General features: G+C 45.9%; 1 protein-coding gene across 5 annotated transcripts in view; it reads left to right on the top strand.

The window, feature by feature from the left end:
- LOC136844492 (coiled-coil domain-containing protein 97-like) overlaps nucleotides 1–20487 on the top strand; it is a 112390-nt gene that overhangs the window by 10854 nt on the left and 81049 nt on the right. For all 5 annotated transcript variants that reach the window (XM_067113806.1, XM_067113804.1, XM_067113805.1 and 2 more), the window contains exon 3: nucleotides 11806–11922. In XM_067113806.1, coding sequence (XP_066969907.1) covers nucleotides 11806–11922 — 117 coding nt within the window. The remainder of the gene's footprint in view (nucleotides 1–11805; nucleotides 11923–20487) is intronic.

Genomic DNA, 20487 nt, shown 5'->3' with positions numbered 1-20487 from the left:
ACTGAACCCCATGCTGAGTTACACAGCAGTGATGTCACCAGTGTGCCCTGGTTGTGTGCAGACATACACTCTCTTTTACATTTATTAATTTTCCTTCAAAATTGATGAGTTATTCGAAAGAGATGGCCTCATTAGGATCTAAAACCACAGAAACCAAGATCCATGCTTAAAACGATAATTGTTGAACGGGCATTATTTCTCATTATAATTATTGTTTCTACCTTTTCTTGGCAGCCATATAGCCCCCATATTTAAAGGTAAACTGTACTGGGAAGCTACAGAAACATAATATTCACAAGAAATAGTATGGAAGAGCTTTACCATATTGCTAGAAGCAAATACATGCCATTCTAGTGAAAAATTAGCCAAAATCTGTCGATACTGGCCGCCATCTTGGAATTTGGCCGCCATATTAAATTTTTTGCGTGGCCAGCGCCCTTTTCTGATAGAGGGAACTTTAAAGAGCACTTGTGCAAAATTTCATGCTTGTTTCACTATCTGAACGATTCTTATGAAATATGCAATTATCTGCTGCACTAGTAATCAGGATCATGAACTTTCCATGTCTCCCATTAACACCCCTCCTATTAACCTGTTCCTTCACCCGATCTTCCTTCACCCAAAATCGATGCCGTGACCAGCCTCGAAGCCCGTATGAACGTGAAATTATCGTTAATGCTCCAAGCAGTTGAGAAGTTGGGAGCTTCTGTAAAATCCTTGGAGGCTAAAGTGACAAATGTTAGTGTTTGTGAAGTGGAGGAGGTGGCTACTAGGCCCGCTCGTGCTCCTAGGCAAAGGTCCCTGCTAGACTCCCCATCCCCCGGGAGGAAGCATACTGGAGGCCCAAGGGAGGCGAGCAGGGTCTGCTCCCGGGTAGTCGTCCCCTCAGGCGGATCTGATTTCGACTCCCAGACCGCTAGGGAGCGCCATTGGAAAGGCGTATCCAGAGAAGAGTTTGCGAACCTATCGAGTTCAGGAGAATCTTCGCCCAGACGCCAATGGTCTTTGGACAAGTCTCGCCCGATTAAAAGGTCTCGCAGTTTCTCGCCTGAAGCGGTACCTAAGAAGCGAACGCTTATTCATACATCTACTTCCCCTGGTTGTAGCTGGTGGGAGGCTCCGGAGGTTTTTTCGCCTTCCCGAGACATTGAGAGAGCACAGGCACTTGCTCCAAGGCGCTGATTATCCTCTGATAAGAAGAGTAAGAGGATTTCGCTTGAGGTGGAGGCGCAAAAGCAGTCGTGTTGACTGGATGATGGAATAACGCCTGAGTGCCAGTATCAGAAGTGCACTCTTGCATCTGAAACCCCGACTCGTTCATTGGCGCCAACTCGCCACTCGTCTGCCAGATGTTCGACTTCTCCAACACAGATTTCTGGGCAGGAAATTGAGGACCTTCCGACGAATGCCATTCGGGCGAAGTTGGATAAGATTTTGGGTTTGGTGCAACCCACGCATACCAAGACTCGTTCTCTTGTAGTCGTTTCGCCTACACATTCGGAAGAGGAAGCAGTCGAAGCAGACAATGAGGAAATAGAACAGACCACCGCTTTCAAGAAACTTTTGAAATTCTTCGTTGAGAGTTTTCCGGATTCATTCTCTCTTGTAGCGCCTTCCTCTCCGGACTCTTCTCTTTTGAGGGATTGGAAGAAGAGTGCTTCTCAACTTACGAAGATTGTTTTGTCTTTTTTGGCTTGGAAAGCATTAAAAGGAATCGATGCTTGGCTACTTAAGAAAAGGGATCAGGGCAAGACTGTCTTCTGCTTTCCTCCTTCCAGATTGGCGTCTCGGAGACGACTCTGCTACGAGACCGGGGAAGCCTTCTCCTTGGGAGTTTCTGCCTCCTCCCAGGGAGACTTCTCGGGGCTTATTGACGCTTCGACACGTTCAGTTTTTAAATCGGCGAAGGTTATGTTTTCTATGCTTGAACTGGATCACCTGTTGAAGCACATCTTTCTAATTTTTGAAGTGGTCAGTTTTTTGGACTGGTCCATTGGAGCGTTGGGCCGTAAGATTTTGACATGTTCTTCTTTAGATGAGGAGACATTTACGGATTTATCAGGAGTCCTTAAAGTGTTAGATCAAGGAGTTATCGACGCTGCTTCGGGACTGACTGCTATGTTTTCCTTAGGTGTTCTCAAAAAGAGAGGATTGTGGTGTTCTTTCCTTACGAAGGGCGTGTCAAGCATTTAGAGGTCGGCATTGTTGTTCGGACCTCTTAATAAAAAGAACTTGTTTCCAGAGGAGCTGTTGGTGGAGATTTCTGCAGCTCTTCAGGAGAAATCTACGCAGGATTTACTGGCTCAGTCCTCCAAAAGAACAATAGAGGCTACTGTTGTTTCGCCAGTTGTACGCCCAACAACGTCATCTTCTGCATCTTCATCTTCGCGTGGATTGTCCTTTCGAGGTAGAGGAGGTTATAGAGGACTGGCAAACTCAAGAGGAAGAACAAGGGTTCCTCTTAGATCAATTAAGAAAGTTCCTCAGTCTGCCAACAAGAAGTGAGAAACACATCCTCTCTGCACCAGTGGGAGCAAGACTTCTACAGTTTTGGAGGTGTTAGGAAGAGATAGGAGCAGAGAGCTGGGTTGTGGAGACTCTGAGAGGAGGCTACCGTATTCTTTTTATGGTTCAGCCCCCCCTTTCAAGAGTACTGATAGCTTTGACGGCTTACTTAGGCGATTCAAAGAAATACACGGCACTTTCCAAGGAGGTGTTGGCCCTGTTAGACAAGAGAGTGGTAGAAGCAGTGGAAGATCAGAACTGTCCAGGCTTCTACAATCGCCTGTTTTTAGTTCCAAAAGCTTCAGGGGGTTGGAGACCCATGTTGGGTGTCAGCGCTTTAAACAAGTTCATAAAGCGGACAAAATTCTGCATGGAGACCAACAACACATTTCTATCATCCATCAGACAGGGAGATTGGATGGTAATGGTGGATATGCAGGACGAATACTTCCATGTCCCGATCCACCAAGAGTCTTGGAAGTACCTACCCTTTGTATTCGGGAACCAAGTTTTCCAGTTTCGGGCTCTCTGTTTCGGCCTTTCAACAGCTCCTCAAGTTTTTACCAGGATTCTAACCCCATTCTTGAAATGGCTTCATCAACAGGGGATCAGGATATCTCTTTATCTCGACGACTGGCTTCTGCAGTCGGGAACTCGAGCGAAGTGCACAGAGGATCTTCAAGTAACTTATGATTGGCAGAGGAGTTGGGTCTCCTAATCAACCATCAGAAGTCATGTCTGACCCCTTCTCAGAAGACAGTATATTTGGGAATTCAGATCGATGCAGTGACTTTTCGGGCTTCTCCGTCAACTCAAAGAGTCGATTCTTGCCTTCAAAAAGTTTTGAAATTTCTTACTCTCAGAACTTGCTCTGCGAACGAATGGATGAGCCTTCTGGGGACGTTATCGTCCCTAGAGATGTTTGTGGATCTGGGTCGCCTCCACATGAGACCTTTTCAATTTTATCTGAAAGCGAAGTGGTGGAGGAAGGACTTCCCAGACTTTTGTTTTCGAGATTTCCGAAGAAATCAAGAAGGATCTACTTTGGTGGCTGTCAAGAGAAAGATTGACGGAAGGAAAGTCTCTAGCTCCGCTGAACCCCAACCTAACATTCTTTTCAGACGCATTCGACCAGGGATGGGGCGCGGTTCTAGGGGACTTGGAGACGTCAGGTGTTTGGAGCAAAAGCCAACAGAAGTGGCATATCAACATGAAAGAATTGATAGCTGTCCATCTTGGGTTGACAAAATTTGCAGAACAGATCAGAGGGAAGGTAGTTGTAGTCCATTCAGACAATGTAACAGCTCTGTCATATATTCAGAAACAAGGAGGCACTCACTCGTTCTCCCTTTACGAGGCAACGGGGATTCTGCTATTGTGGCTGAAGCAAAATCAGACACAAGTATTAACAAGGTTTATTCAAGGGAAACTAAACATAAGGGCAGACTTGCTCAGTCGCAAGAAACAAGTGATCTCGACGGAATGGACTTTGCACCCCATGGTATGTCGACAAATTTGGAAGTGTTGGGGGACTCTGCTGATAGACCTATTTGCCACAGCCAAGAACAACAGACTTCCAGTCTATTGTTCTCCAACTCCGGACCATCAGGCTTGGGCTACGGATGCCATGGTTCAGAATTGGGAGAATGTGGACGTGTACGCCATCCCACCATTCAAGATAGTCAGGGCAGTATTGAACAAACTCAGAACTTACAAGAACGTCAGAATGACTCTGATCACCCCATTTTGGCCATCGCGGGAATGGTTCTGGGATCTGCTGGAACTTCTGATAGATTATCCAAGGCTTCTACCTCAAAGGAGGGATCTTATCAGGCAGTCTCACATAAGAAAATTCCACGAAGGTCTGTCAGGTCTAGCGCTAATCGCATTCAGACTATCAACCGTCTCCTCAGAGACAAGGGGTTTTCTTGACAAGCTTCAGAAGCTATCGCAGAATACAGAAAGAAATCTTCTTCGGACGTATACCAGGCCAAGTGGAATGTCTTTAGAGACTGGTGCAGGAGAGAGGGAGTCTCTTCTTCTAAGACATCTTTAGCACAAGTGGCCGATTTCTTCTTATATTTGAAGAAGACTAAATTTTTATCTACCTCTACCATTAAGGGGTACAGGGCTATGTTGGGCTCGGTGTTTCACTAGAATAGCTGGGAATTTTCCTTCTTTGGTCCCCATTGGTTCCGCAGCTCATAGCTTGTCCCGAGAAACACCTTTGAGTACTGGACCGTTTGGTATGTTCTCCACCTGTCCAATGACGGCGGTAGGTGCTCTGGTGGTTACTCCGAGTGTGGTTTCTTTCATTTCTCGCCTTCTTCTACTTCTTTCTCAACTTTTTCTGTGGCTATTTCTGTTCCTCCTCCTAAGGTTTTCAGTGTGGGTTTGGCCTTGGTTCCGGGTCATCAGGGAGTTCTTCCTCCCTCACCCTTAATCAGTGTGACTTCAGCTCTGGATACCCATCCTGGTGCGGCGTTGGTTCATATGGCGTTGGGTGGATTGGGTATTGCGACCTCTCCGCTCACAGGGGTGGACGTTTGTCGCCCAGGTGTTACATCATCGTCGCTGGGTGGTGCGGGGTTTGCGCAGTCGAGTGCATCTGACTCAAGAGTTTTGTCATCGGCTTTAGTTGGTACAGGGTTTGCGCAACTGGGTTATGGTTGGCTCAGGTATGATGGGGTCAGGTTTGTCAGGTGTTGGTCTTGCACATCCTGGTGTAGCGAGTTCTGGGTTATTGGGTGCAGCTCTTGTGGGTGGTCAGTCTATCTCTTTTCCTGTCCCTGTTCGGTCGGACCAGTCTGACAGAGAATGTTCTCTTGAAGAAGAGTAGCCGGTACCAGATATAGGTTTTTTCTCCAGTGAATGAAAGTGAGTATAAGCAGATGATGGACTTTATCCCTTCTCTCTATTTGCAGCCCAGGCTCCTAAGGAACATACACAACCAAACCAAGCAATGTTTGAAATGTATGCAACTAAACCAGTAGTCTCCCAAACATCAAGTAAATCGGTCTGGTTTGGCCGAGTCGGGCAGGTGTTGAGGGAGGCGGACTCTAGGTTAGCTTTATTTATCGGGTCGGGTAGACAGGATTCAGCCTTGCTTCCTAATCGGAAGGGGTTCTATTGGGTAGCGGGTAACCCTTCTGCTGGTGTCAGAGTTTCTCTCAACGAGTCTGTTGAGGCTCTTCTCTCTTGGGTTCCTTCGTCGAACTGTTTGGTAGCGGTTACATCTCATGAGGCTCGTATTTTGATGAACACTTTTCGCAGCCAGTCTGAGGCCTTGTCCCACTCTATGTGGATGTTGTCTGGGTTGATGGGGTTTCTCAAACAGATGGATATACTCCCTCCGATCCTGTACTGTTTGACAACCTCATCCCTTCAGTTTCGATGGGGTTGGCATACCAGGCTAACATTTTGGCTGGCTGTACAATGTTCTTTGGCAAGAAGAGGAGGGACTTCTTTTTAAATCATCTTCTTCCTCACTATCCAGACATACATAAGAGGGTTCTGTTGAGGGTGCCTTTTGCGCTCTGCAACAGTCTTTTTAGAGAGGAGGATGTCTCCTCCATAGTCAATTTCATGTCGTCGTCGTCAGCAGTAGCATCATAGGAGGCTATGATTCGCGTGGCTGCTCAGGGTTCAGGTGATGTGGCCAGTATGACGAACTTTGTTGCTTCTAACTCATGTCTCTGGTGTCGGCAATTATGCATCATCAATGCTACAGAATGTTGAAGTATCTAGCCCTTGGCTGATCCTTGCCTCCTCTTTAGAGGAGCAGTTCTTCAATGGATGGGCGGGTTCCGTTCTCGGCTACCACTCTGTTGGTCGCGAGTTCGAATCTCCGACCGGCCAGTGAAGAACAAGAGGAATTTGTTTCTGGTGACAGAAATTCATTTCTCGCTATAATGTGGTTCGGATTCCACAATAAGCTGTAGGTCCCGTTGCTAGGTAACCAATTGGTTCTTAGCCACGTAAAAGTAAATCTAATCCTTCGGGCCAGCCCTAGGAGAGCTGTTAATCAGCTCAGTGGTCTGGTTAAACTAAGATATACTTAACTTTTTCTTTAGAGGAGTTAGTAAGGGCGAGGGACTTCTTATTGAATCTGTGCAAGATACTAGGAATTCATCTAATCTTTACCAAGAGTTGCCTGGTTCCAATGCAACCTATAACCTTTCAGGGTGAGGATTCTCTCTCTTCCTTTGAGGGTTTTTTTTTCCAACCCTGGAGAGGATCCAGTTGGTCCTTTAGCAAGTAGAGGTGTTCTGTCCAACAGGGAACAGCTGGTACCAGCTTGGAGAAGTCTCTTAGGGAGAATGTCTTCTCTCTCTCTTTTAATTCCAGGGTCTCGTCTCCAAATGTGTTTCTCTTCAGGTATGTCTCAGGAATCGCAGGGACTTCTGCAACGAGAATGCAGTTATAGTCTGGAGCTATTCTTGACAGTTCTTCTGTGGTGTTCAGAAGAAGTGCATCTGACACCCGGAAGGTCTATCAACTCCCCTCTTCCTGACGTTCATCTGCACTCAGATGTCTCAGCTCAAGGCTGGGGAGCAACCTTGGAAGAAAACCAGGCTTCAGGCCTCTGGAGGGATTGGGAACGAGAGGAGTCAATAAATCTTCAGGAACTCATGGCTGTAAAGGAAGCCCTCAGGTGCTTTTCAGTCCTAGTGTGCAACCGAGTAGTGGCTCTGTTTTGCGACAACGTAACTGCCGTGTCGTATCTGAAGAACTTAGGGGGATCAAGATCAACAGAACTCAATACTATAATGCATAGAGTCCTGAGAAGGCGCAAAGAATGGAAAGTGTCTCTTCTTCCCCAACTTGTATCGGGGAGCCTCAACATACTGGCTGACTCGTTAAGTCGCTCTCGTCTGGTATTGGGGATTAGAGTGGACTTTGGCTCAGGAACCAGTATGTCAGGTTCTCCGGAAGTGGCCATCATCTGTGGACTTTTTCGCGACGAGATTAAACCATCATCTTCCGGTTTATTTCTCACCAGTGTTGCGACGTTACAAAATTGGAATACATGCAGGTGTATGCTTTCCGCCATTCGGTCTCATTCAACAGGTAGTCAGGAAATTTAGGGAGAGTGTCAAGACATCTGTGACTAATAGCTTCTTGCTGGTCCTATTCCCTTGGTTTCCAGAACCCCTAAGCTCCTTATGGAAGTTCCAATGTTCCTTCCTATGCGGAAGATCTTCTCAGACAACCACATTTTCACCATTGTCATCCAAACCCTTGCGTGCTGAACCTAGTTGCAAAGCGACTGCTGAGCGAGCAGCTAGACAGACCAGACTCTCTAAAGCTGTGTCTAGACAGCTTTCTTTCAGCTTGAGAAAGTCAACCCGTAAGCTTTACCAGGTCAGCTGGACAGTGTATAGAAGTTGGTGTCGTAAGGAGGGTCATTCCATCTGTAGACCTTCCATAGCCAAAATAGCTGATTTTCTTTTATTCCTTTAGAAAGTCAAGGTTCTTTCTTATTCAACTATTGCTGGCTACCGCTCAACGCTTAGCAGTACATGTAGTTTCCATCTTCCCGAAAGTTTCTAGTAGTAAGATCATCCATGATTTATTACATTCCTGTAAGATTAAACGTCCTGTCTTGCCGACTTGGGCTCCTCTGTGGGATTTGTCGGAAGTTCTAATGTTAAGACAACTGATTGGAAGGTGGGCGAGCTTCAGGCAGTTTCTAGGGTGGTTTCCTAGGTGGGAAAGGATATGTATTTGTCTCCTGGAATTTGTGGCAAAGTTGGAGTCGGAGGTTAACCCTCTGCCTCATTCGTTTAAGGTTCTTTATCTGCAAGAGTTTGTTACCAGCGATCCAGCTGAGATGTCCTTATGTCTGGTACGAGCATTAAAAGTCTATTTATCAAAGGTTGAGAAACTCCATCCGCATCCGTGTACACTTCTCTTCTCTCTGCGGAATCCTTCCCGTCTGCTGTCAGAGAATGCGATTAGTTACTTTCTGAGGGAGATGATTTCCCGGGCTTCTCAGGGTTCTTCTTCATCGTCTTGAAGCTCTGTATTACCCCGAGTGCACAGTATTCGGAGTATGGCCACTTCATCTTCCTTTCTAAGGAATTGTTCAGTGTGTTCAATTCGCCTCGTAGGAGGGTTATTCTCTTAGTCCGTGTGTAGCGGCTAACTATATTATCTAGGGTGCGTTCATTTAGCTGAGGTGGTATTCTCTTAGTGCGGAGGTTCTTAGGTTAACCAGATAGAGGAATTCCTTTTAGTCATGAGAATCTTAGGCAGCAGTAATAGTATAATCACATGAACTAGGTTTAGTACATTTTTAAGTATCTTAGTCTTTGATAATTTCCCTATGAGAGTCCAAGGGGGTTCTCTAGTAGGCTAGGCTTTTCCGTCGGTGCTGAGATACTTCTTCCCTCGTCGATCGTCGGGCTTTATCCGGATGATCACTGGCTCGGCACACTGCTTCATTCCCCTCCATACATGAGAGGCTCTGAATAGCCACATGGGAGGTTTATCGTACTCCTCCATACATCAAGAGGCTCTGAATAGCCACCTGGGAGGTTCATCGTACTCCTCCATACATCAAGAGGCTCTGAATAGCCACATGGGAGGTTCATCATACTCCTCCATACATGAGGGGTTCTGAAGAGCCACATGGGAGGTCGACAGACCGAGACAATACTGACCTGACTGACGATCAAAGTACAGTACTCTTCAGCATGTCTCTTCACTGAAAGCATTGATTGATATGGTAAGTGTATGACTAAACAGATATCCTATGCAGAGCAGATCAGTGAGCTACCATCTCTGCGGTTGTAAGAAGGGGGTGTGCTGCAACCTAGATGGGTTTCCCTCCAGCATGTCTCTTGACTGAAAGCATTGATTGATATGGTGACATACATTTAAACATACATTTACACATAGTAGGTTGATAATGAGTCACCTGCTTATTCTTCGTTGACAGGTTGGGCTGAATTAGGTTGATTCCACCTCCATTAAAATTTGTTAATCGGGCTAATTCAGATGCTCAGGGAGTGCATTGCAATATGAAGTTTTCATAATAAAACTAATATTGTAATACTTACCTGAACACCTTAATGATTTCCACCCTCCTCCCCACTTCAGTTTTTGATAGTGAGTGACTCAATTGGGGATGTCGCCTCTGTCGGCAGGTACAGGCAGTCCCCGGTTTACGACGAGGGTTCCATTTTTACGCCACGTCGTAAACTGAAAATCATTGTAAACTGAAAAATCGTCAAAAATCCTACGAAAACCTTACTTTTGATGCATTGGGTGTACAGGCAGTCCCCAGTTATCGGCGGGGTTCCATTTCTGAGGGTGTGATGATAACCGTAAATCGCTGCTAACCGAAAATTGGCGATTTCTGGCGCTTTTTCGGTGATTTTTGGGGGTTATCGGCGCCGAAAAGCGCTGATTTTCGGTTATTGGCGCTTTTGTTAGGTATGTATCAGCGCCAATACCCAATGATTGGTGCCAATAAGTGGAAATCGGCGATTCTTGGCGCCGAAAATACCCGATTTTCATCACTAGACAAGCCCCATAAAACCTAATCGCTGTTAACCGAGCCCGCCGTTAACCAGGGACTGCCTGTATTGAAAACGATGTAAACTGCATTTTTATTGAGTTTTTCATCAAAAGACCTCCAAATTTTGATTATTCTGCCATTTTGGAGCCATATTTCTTCCGTCGGATCGGCATACAACACATCGTAATCCCGGAACATGCGTCGTAAACCGGGAAATAATTTTTGATGAATATATTTGAAAAGTGTCATAACCTCGGAACGTCGTAAGCCGGACCCGTCATAAACCGGGGACTGCCTGTATTTGCAGCAGCTTTGTCAACGGTACCTCAGGTAACTCATTTGGCAAGATTTTTCCTGTAGTGTTGGTAATGCTGACAGTTAATTACCCACTTTGTGGGTAAAATTATGGGGATGTAGTTTGGGTTGGTCAGTGACCAGGGCCAATTCAGGTGTTCAGGTAAGTATTACAATATTAGTTTTATTATGAAAACTTCATTTCTCCAGCAAAATCTGTGCATTCCTTGATATGCTCATAGACATTTTGACATTTTGCAATTCACTAGTGGCCTGAGTTTGTATAGTGTTAGGCCTCTCTCCACAATCTTGGGAAACGTCCTGTGCCAGTGCCGCCACTCCATTACTGCTGTAGGGAAGATGGGGTCCAAGTCCAGGCAGGCTGGCTACAGTAGTTTCGCCATAGTTGGGCCTAATAATAAATTGCTCTGACAATAAAGGGCTTGGCTGCTGCTACCCAAGCTTTATTCAACTCAAATACAAGTTGACCTGCAATAAACAAAACCTCGCAGCACTATTGCAAATAATATTTGAAACTTCTGACTGGTCCCGGTATAAGTGCAGGACATTGCAACATGTAAATATACAAAGTAGTAGTATAGGTACACTTCCTGTTACAAAAATAACAGGAAGGAATATTACTCACTGAGTGGATGATCCTCCAATCCATGTTGTAAACCAACCTTGAGTGTGACAAGTGATGACAAAATTATGAAAGTACAAATGACAGTTGTATGAAAATTTTGATACTTATTACAAAAATTATGTTTTGTAATTTATTAAGACTTGCTGTTTGAAGGTTTTTTATTAGCACTCAGCATTTGCAGGCATTCCTTTTGGAGAGATGCATAGATAACTTCTTGCCTCTTGCCCAGAATTGACAAGAGAGCCACTTCTTGTGTCTTGTCCAAAGCTGACAAGAAGCCATCAGTCGGGGTTGTCGTAAATCTCTCGGAAATTGGGGCTGATGTTCTGCTCTCCATCTGTGGGGGATGCTCCAGGAACTGTTGCAAATACTTAGATATTGGCCCTTTGGAGCGATTATCATTTCCAGATACCCCTTGTGTCAGTTTCTGCATTAATTTCCGTGTATTCATAATATTTTTAGTTATACAGTATTCAATAACATTTTTTTTTGCATTTTCATCATGATCATGGTGAGTGATATAATGATATGTGATTGGAATAAAATATTGTTCCTCAACTGAAGCTATGCCATGCATGCTTAGCATTATGCCAGTCACATTCCATCCATTGCATTCTAGTGAAGTACTTTGCTCAGGCTGTTGGCTCAGCAGCAACTACCATTCAGGTTAGCAGTTTGTTTTATTGCCCAAGATAATCTATTAAATTTATGACCTGCATCAAACCAACTGCATGTCTATAGTTGTTTCTTGAATCTGCAATGAAACTTAGGATTGATGCTTAAAAGGTTTGATATCATCTGATAATTGACTTAATTATTTCACTCCTTTTTTCAGATTTGGGAAGCATCTTGAACGTGAACATTTCCAGTACTTCTTAAAGTTTGAAGGTGACCCTGAGGTTGACCACTATGTTGCAGAATCACTAAAACATTTAAACAAGCATACAGCAAAGTAAGGTTCAGATAACAACCAGTACAATATAGTAAAGCCCAATTGTGGTGAATGTGTTGTTGAGATTTTGATGGGAATGGATAAATACTATATTGCAATACACTCCCTGAACACCTGAATTAGCCCTTAATCCCACTAGCCTGAACAACTCTCAATTACCCATCCCACTATAGTGGGAATTTTAACAGCTAGCGTTACCAACGCTGCAGATAAAATCTTGTCACTTGAGCTACCATAACAAACGGTTGGCAACACTGACACAGGTGTGCGCCGACATGCCCCATTTTCGTCAATTGCTTTTCGTTTGCGCTGCTGGAAGGTTGTTTCCTTCTGCAGTGCGAGGTTTTAATCCTGTTGCCCAACTTCTCTTTGTATTTTGGACTTCTGGGGAAGACCTGGATTGTATTTAACGGTTTTTCTCCTGGATTTTCTGGATATCTTCGACGTGGAACGTCTTTTGGATTTGGACTCGCTGGTTCCCGGTCTCAATTGTTCGTCATGGACTTTTCACCTTCTACTACCGCGCCATCGGCTTCGGCGTCGACCTTGACTGCCCCTATGACAGTGGATGCTGGCGCTCATCGCTTCTTCTTCCTGCAAAGACGGATGAGTACCTTGAGACACGATAGACATTCTGTCAGGTATGTAGGAAGGTTAAGTGTGATGTGCAGACTCATTGCGATGAATGTTTCGATTAGAAGGCACAAGAGAAGGAGGATTACTTTCGTCATCGCAAGTCTTTGGCTAGTAAGGGCGGCAAACGTCGGTCAGATTCTCGTTGCCTCAAGTGTCTCAGGCTTCTGCTACAGATCAGTTGATGGATTTAGCGATTTCAGAGGTAGTCAAACAGATAGAGGATAGGATTGCAAGTAGTATGGAAAATTTAATAGCTAGTCTTCTTCAACATTTTTAGATAGGGATAGTAGTAGTTTTGGGATGTCTAATCCTTCTTCCTTTTCAGCTCCCCTGCCTGTTCCAGAACCAGCCTTAACAGGTGCTGAGGGTAATGGCAGAACCGCAAGCTTCTGAGTGGATAGGGTCTGCCGGCCCCCTCGGCGCGGAGCAGGCAGTGAAGGATCCCCCCAACCCCCTTGTAGTATTGATAAATTTAATGTTGATAATGTTAGTCAGGATCAAGATCTAGGTGTGATAAAGGAGGATAGGTCTGGGTTAGGTAGTGAGGAGAAGGAATTAAGGGTGCAGAGTCGTTCTCTTGGACAGGTTCCTTTTTCTGGTTGTAGTGGTTTTTGTGCTCTGGCAAGAGTTTCACCTTCATCTCTTCTTTTTGGTCTGGCTCAGTCTCAAGTCAAGTGTTCCAGTTACGGTGGTGCAGAATCCTTCTGCTTTTGCTCCTAACGCACTTGCGACTGTTTCTGAATCTCCTACTGTAGTTTCCCCCTTCTCTGTGTTTTCTACTCCTCCATCTAGTAAGGCGGATTCTGGTGCGTCCTTTCGGCTTCTAAAAGTAGTTTTTGTACATATAACTTACCTGGTAATTATATATATAGCTGTAGTCTCTGACGTCACGGCAGAAAATTGAAAATCGCGGCAGCGCTAATGAATGGTCACGTGATACCCCTTCCCACTGCCCTCTACAGGTGAGTGAGAGGAACCATAACCCAAACTCTTCATATGTTTCTGCCGTGTGGTTCCGGTAAGACCGGTGCAGCTTAGCAGAGAATTATCGCTGATTCTTTCGTTGGACATTGTTGGTGATGTACAATTGTTTGATTTGAATCTTTGGCAGACATTGTTTGTGCTTAGCTTTATTCATCCCCGCCTTCCTTATTTAGCATTATGTCGGACACTGGTCCCTCGGTGTATAGGTTTTGTAGCAAGGGCTGCAAAACTAGATTAGGGAAAATTACCATTGACCCTCATTCTGTGTGTTCGGGGTGTAGAGGACAGGTTTGTTCGGTATCGTTAACCTGTGAAGAATGTAAGGATTTGTCAGGGGAAGAATGGAAGATTTTAAATGCTTATCTGAGAAGGCTTCAAAAAGAGAGAGCTAGAAAAGCTTCAGCTAGGACTACCTCTTTATCCTCCCGTGATAGTCAGGATTTATCTTTTTCGGTTACTAACCCTGATATTCCTTCTAACAAATCTCCTATCCTAGACCCCGTTATTCCCGAACCCGATACCGTGGCCAGTCGTAAGACGCAGATGGATGCGCATTTTAGTGTGATGCATGCGGCCATGGAGCGGATGAGTAAGTCTTTGGTAGTAAGAAGTGCAGTGTCTTGTGATAGTGCAGTGGAGAAGCTGGCTGTTCGGCCCACTCATTCTCTCCTAGGCCTGGACCTCTGTCAAACTCCCCAGCACCAGGGAGGAGGCAAGTCGAAAGCCCAAGGGAGGTGAGTGGGACCTGCCCCGAGCAGTTGGCCCCTCAAGCAGTCCTGTTGTCGCTTCCCAGGATGCAGATGTTAGCCATAGAAAAGGCACATCAAGGAGGTGTATGTCTTCGAGTTTGTCGAGTGAGGATTCGCCTAAGAGAGGTTGGCGCCGTAAAGATGTCTCGAGACCATTCAAGAGGTCTAGGTTGGCATCTCCTTTGGCAGCTCCCAAGAAAAGAGCGGCGCTTCAAGATCAACCTCCTTCGTGTAGTTTTTGGGAGGAGCCCGAATGTTTTTCGCATTCCGTCGATTCGGGAGACGAGAGGCATGTGTTGGAAGCGCGGAGACGCTTGAGTAAGAAGAGAGTGGTGTTGTCTTCGCCTGTTGTTGCTGCTTCTGGCGTGACTGCTGCATCTAGCGCCACGCGCCATGCGCCATCCTTCGTTTCGCCTGGCTCATCGCGCCATACGCCACGCTACGATCCTCCTGGCGCCATGCGCCAAGCGCCAAAAATTGTTTCTCCTGATGACTCTCGTCAAGCTCCAACACCTGCGGTCACCGTGCCTCGTTCAGTTCCGCATTCTCCTTCTTCCGCCTTGCCTCAAGATTTGTTTTTGGCGGAAATGAATAGGAAGCTTGATAGTATTCTCGGCTTTATGGAAAAAAGTGATCCTTCCGTGAACGAACTGCAAGTTGCTTCGATTTCAAAGGATGCTCCTTCATCGAATGTGTGGCTTCCTACGAGCGATCCTGTGCTGCATTCTCCTCGGAAGACGAATCTTCCTCCATCTAGATCCTTGGCTCTTTCTCCGATTTCTGGTGGTGATGTTGCTTCGGAATCGGAGGCGGAGGTACAACCAGAGAAAGAGAAGCCTTTATCGAGCTATAAGCAACTGCTTCAGTATTTTCTGGAGAATTTTCCGGATTCCTTTTCACCAGTATCTCCAGCTTCTCCGAATCTCAATACGCTCGTGATAATAGGACAGACACTTCGCTGGCTACCAAATTAGTTCTTTCTATTTCGGCCAAGAAAGGATTGAAGAAAATGGAGGAGTGGCTTGCAGAGAAGAGGGAACAAGGGAAGACTGTGTTTTGTTTTCCCCCTTCAAAATTGTCGTTCGTCGTGGTGGTTGGTACGAGACTGGAGAATCTTTCTCGTTGGGAGTAGCTGCCTTCTCCCAAGGAGATTTCTCTAGTTTGGTAGATTCGGCCAGGAGGTCGGCTCTTAATTCAGCCAAAGTATTCTTTTCCACATCGGAATTTGATCACCTCTGCAAGAATGCTTTTAAGATTTTGGAAGTTATAAGTTTCCTCGATTGGTCGGTTGGAGCTCTTGGGAGGAAACTAAAAGCTTGCGCCCTTCAGGACGATCAGTTCGCTTCCCTGTCCGACGTGTTAGCTTGCATCGACAGTTGCATTAGAGATGCGGCTATGGAACTCTCTTCTGTGATTACGATGGGAATTCTCAAGAAACGTGAACTATGGTGTTCTTTCACCACTAAAGGAGTCTCTTGGTCCCAGAAGTCAGCTTTGTTGTTCGCTCCTTTAGATAGGAAACATCTTTTCCCGAGGGATATAGTATCTGAGATCGCTTCGACTCTTCAACAGAAGGCATCTCAAGACTTGCTGGCAGAGTCCACCAAGAAGCCTAAACCGTTGCCTTCAACAGTTGCTCGCCCGACAACGTCGACGGAAAAATCTCAAGGTCGGCCCTTTCGTGGAAGAGCCCCTGCTAAATCGTTTCCCAGATCGAGAGGGAGAGGTCGTTTTGTACCTAAAGCGATCAAACCCTCTGACAAGAAGTGAGAGCGCCTCCCTTCACTCTCCAGTAGGAGCCAGACTGTCAGCTTTCTGGACAGTCTGGGAAGAAAGGGGAGCAGAACCTTGGACAGTCTCGGTTTTAAAGGAAGGCTATTCAGTTCCATTCTTGACGGACCCTCCTTTGTCCAGGGAACCAGTGGTCTTAAGGGCTTATTCTCTAGACTCAGAGAAATGTTGTGCTCTAGAGAAAGAGGTGTCAGCTTTGCTAGAGAAAGAAGCAATAGAGAAAGTTCTCCCCCCTTTCTCCCCAGGATTTTACAATCGTCTCTTTGTAGTACCAAAGGCATCAGGAGGCTGGAGGCCGTTCTAGACGTGAGCGCTTTGAACCTGTTTGTCAAGAAGACAAAGTTTGTGATGGAAACCACTCAATCAATGCTGTCATCCCTTCTTCCAGGAGATTGGATGGTATCCATCGACCTCCAGGATGCGTATTTCCACATCCCGATCCATCCTGCTTCGAGGAAGTTCCTTCGCTTTGTGTTCAAAGGCAAAGTGTTTCAGTTCAGGGCAATGTGCTTCGGCCTCTCGACGGCCCCCCAGGTATTCACCAGAGTTTTGTCATCAGTGGCGAAGTGGCTACATCTGTTGGGGATCAGAACAGTTTTTTATTTAGACGATTGGCTCCTGCGTGCGAAGACGAAGGAAAGGTGTGTGAAGGATTTGGAAAAGACTCTTCATCTAACCGAAGAACTGGGACTACTGGTAAATTGGCAGAAGTCACATCTGGTGCCATCTCAAGAATTAGTCTATTTGGGAGTTCAGATGAACTCAGTAGTTTTTCAGGCTTCTCTGTCGGTGGAGAGGGTAGAGTCGTGCCTGTTGAAAGTGCAAGATTTTCTGAAGAAGACCCAGTGCTCGCCAACGAGTGGATGAGCCTTCTGGGAAGTTGTCTTCCCGCAGAACCGTTTGTGAGTTTTGGGAGACTACATCTAAGGCCCCTTCAGTTCTTTTTGAGAGAAGTCTGGGACAGGAAGAAGAGCCTGGACTCGTTTGTTTTTCAAATCTCAGAGGAGATAAAGGCAGACCTCAGTTGGTGGAACTCTCCAGAGAAACTTCAGGAAGGAATTTCACTGTTCCCAAAGAACCCCAACCTCATCTTGTGTGCAGACGCTTCAGATCTAGGATGGGGAGCCACGTTAGGCAAGTTGGAAACAGCAGGCCGATGGAAGGGAGAACAACTTCGGTGGCACATCAATCTGAAGGAATTAAAGGCCATTCATTTAGCCCTTTTATAATTTTCGAAGGTGGTAAGGAACCAGGCAGTGATTGTCCAATCAGACAATACAACAGCTCTCGCATACATAAAAAAGCAAGGAGGAACCCTCGTGTTCGCTATACCTGGTAGCGAGAGATCTTCTGTTATGGGCGAAAAACCAAACGACGTTGATGACAAGGTTCATTCCAGGGAAGCTCAATGTGAGAGCAGACGAGCTAAGCAGGAGCTTTCAAGTACTCTCAACAGAGTGGATCTTAAATCAAGAAGTTTGCCTCCAACTGTGGAATCTATGGGGTCATCCTCTCATAGATCTGTTTGCCACCAAGAAGACAACTCAACTGCCTCTTTATTGCTCTCCAGTGCCGGACGAGGGGCCAGTCTTCGTGGATGCAATGCTGATGGACTGGTCAGGTCTGGACCTTTACGCCTTTCCTCCGTTCAAGATGTTGAGAGCAGTTCTAACAAAAATGTTGTCCCACAAGGACGTGCGAATGACACTGGTTGCTCCGTTTTGGCCAGCAAGGGAATGGTTCCCGGACTTGATAAGTCTTCTCGTAGACTTCCCGAGGCTTTTACCACCAAGGGTAGATCTACTCAGACAGCCTCACTTCCAAAGATTTCACGGAGGTCTATCCACTCTTCAGCTAGCTGCGTTCAAACTGTCGAACGTTGCCTCAGAGCTAGAGGTTTTTCGAGGAAGGTCTCTAGAGCCATCGCTAGAGCTCGCAGACAGTCCTCCACAGCAGTTTATCAGGCTAAGTGGTCAGTCTTCAGAGAGTGGTGTAGGAAGACTGGCACATCATCTTCTAAGACCACTTTAGAAGAGATCGCAGACTTCCTCCTGTATCTGAGTGTGGATAGGAAGCTGTCTTCGTCTTCGATCAAGGGCTACAGAGCAATGCTTTCGACAGTCTTTAGGCATAAGGGCCTGGATATTTCAAATGATAAGGACTTGTCAGATCTTATCAGATCGTTTGAAACATCCAAGAATTCCAGAGAGAGATTGGTTTCCTGGAATTTAGATGTGGTCTTGAAATGGCTTGTGGGCAGTAAGTTTGAGCCATTATCGTCTTGCTCTTTCAGAGACCTTATGAGGAAGACAATCTTCTTGGTAGCTTTGGCTACAGCAAGGAGAGTCAGTGAGTTGCACGCCCTAGATAAGAGAATTGGGTTTTCTAGGGGTAAGGCAGTCTGTTCTTCATTGTTGAGTTTTTTGGCAAAGAATGAGACACCGTCTAAGCCTTGGCCGAGATCCTTTTCGATCCCTGGTCTCTCGGAAGAAACACTTTAGTGAGAGGTCCCTCTCCTAATCTTTGGTGTTCTGTGAGGGATCCGAGTAGGCCTCTTTCGAAGAATGCTCTTTCCTTCTTTATGAGAGACCTGATTGTAGAAGCTCATAACCAGGTAGAAGATGTGCAGCTTCAAATTTCTAAAGTTAAAGCACATGAGGTGAGAGCGGTCTCAACCTCTTTGGCATATAGGAGGAATCTTTCCTTAGATTCAATTATTCAAGCTACATTTTGGAAATGTAGGTCAGTGTTCAGCGTCTCATTATTTGAGAGAGATTGAGACAATATATGATGGATGCAGTACGTTGGGACCGTTTGTGGTGACTGGCACGGTGTTGGGTAAGGGAATAAAAGAAGTCGATCCTTCCTTGTGATGCTTTCTCTTGCTTAAGGTTAGCGTTGTTGTTTTTTGGGATGTCTGGGGGTACATTGTGACTAGGAGTACCCAACAGTCTTACATATTGGGTAATATTTTTAAAGTACAGGTTATTGGTGACACCCCTTTGTGTTTTCGTGTACTGCGCCCTGGGCAGGGGCATTTATTTGGTTGGTTATCATGCATAGTCCACGGTGAGCCCTCGACTGGCATGTAGCCCTCTAGCACTTAACCCTCAGGTCTATATACCTAGTTGGTGCAAGTTGAGGATAGCAGATTAAGAGGCAGTATCCATCAAATCAGCTACCTCAACAGGTAAGGAACCATCATTGTGTTTTTTATTTTCACAATTGTGTAGACTCTTTCATATTAGCTGCCATGGCCCACCTCCATCAAGGTGCCAATCAGCTATATATATAATTACCAGGTAAGTTATATGTTCAGATATATACTTAGATATAGTCTCCGATGTTCCCGACAGAAATTCAAATTTCGCGGCACACGCGACAGGTAGGTCAGGTGATCTACCATACCCGCCGCTGGGTGGCGGGAATAGGAACCATTCCCGTTTTCTAATCAGATTTTCTCTGTCGCTGGTTCCGGCAACATCTGTTGTTGGTTCCTCCTGCTTAGATTTTCATTTTTCGCTTGCTGAGGATTATTTTGGACTGACCTTTGGTGACGTATTGGATCTTTGGCTTGGCATACGCTTTTGTGGTTTGATTTTGATTTTGGCTTTGGATTTTTCTGTAAGAATGTCTGATCAGAGTGTTGCACCAGTGTTTCGTGTGTGTGTTAGGTCTGATTGTAAGGTGAGACTACCGAAAGCTTCGGTAGATCCTCATACTGTGTGTTCGAGGTGTAGGGGGAATGATTGCTCGATTGATAACACTTGTGTTGAATGCGAGAATCTCACTGATCTGGAATGGAAGGCTTTGAACTCTTATGTACGCAAGCTGGAGAAGGATAGAGTTAGGAAGGCTTCTTCTAGGAGCTCAAGTAGGTCTCTTTCTAAGGAGGTAGAATTAGAACCTAACACTCTTCCAGATTCGCCTGTCACTCCTGTTGTTTCAGCTCCTTCACCCTTCGTCGAACCTGTGGATTCGTCGTCGGAGATGGCTGCAATGAAAGCCACGATCCGCAAGATGCAGTTGCAGATGCGTGCTTTGGAGGAGAAGAAAGTGAACGCTCCTAGGCCTAGACCTCTTCCAAACTCCCAAACCCAGTGGAGGAGGAATGTCGACAGCCGCAAGGGGGATGAAGAGTACTCCCAACGGTCAGGCATCCCTTCGGCAGCGCCTGTTGACGCGTCCCAGGCTGCCTTAGATCGCCGTAGAAAAGGGATCTTGAAGAAGTGTTTCTCGTCTTCTGCTTCTTCTTCGCCCAAGCGTGGTTGGAGTTCGGCCGAGGAGTCGCGCCCTTTGAAGAGGACTTGGAAGGCTCCTAGAGGAGACGCATTGGACTCCAGCTCTGAGCGCTTCCCAGAGGGTTCTCCCGTTGCGAAGAAGAGAACTCGAAGATCTCCCTCCT

The sequence above is a fragment of the Macrobrachium rosenbergii genome, chromosome 12 (genome assembly GCF_040412425.1).
Source record: "Macrobrachium rosenbergii isolate ZJJX-2024 chromosome 12, ASM4041242v1, whole genome shotgun sequence".
NCBI lineage: Eukaryota > Metazoa > Arthropoda > Malacostraca > Decapoda > Palaemonidae > Macrobrachium > Macrobrachium rosenbergii.
This window is presented reverse-complemented; position numbering and strand designations above follow the sequence as displayed.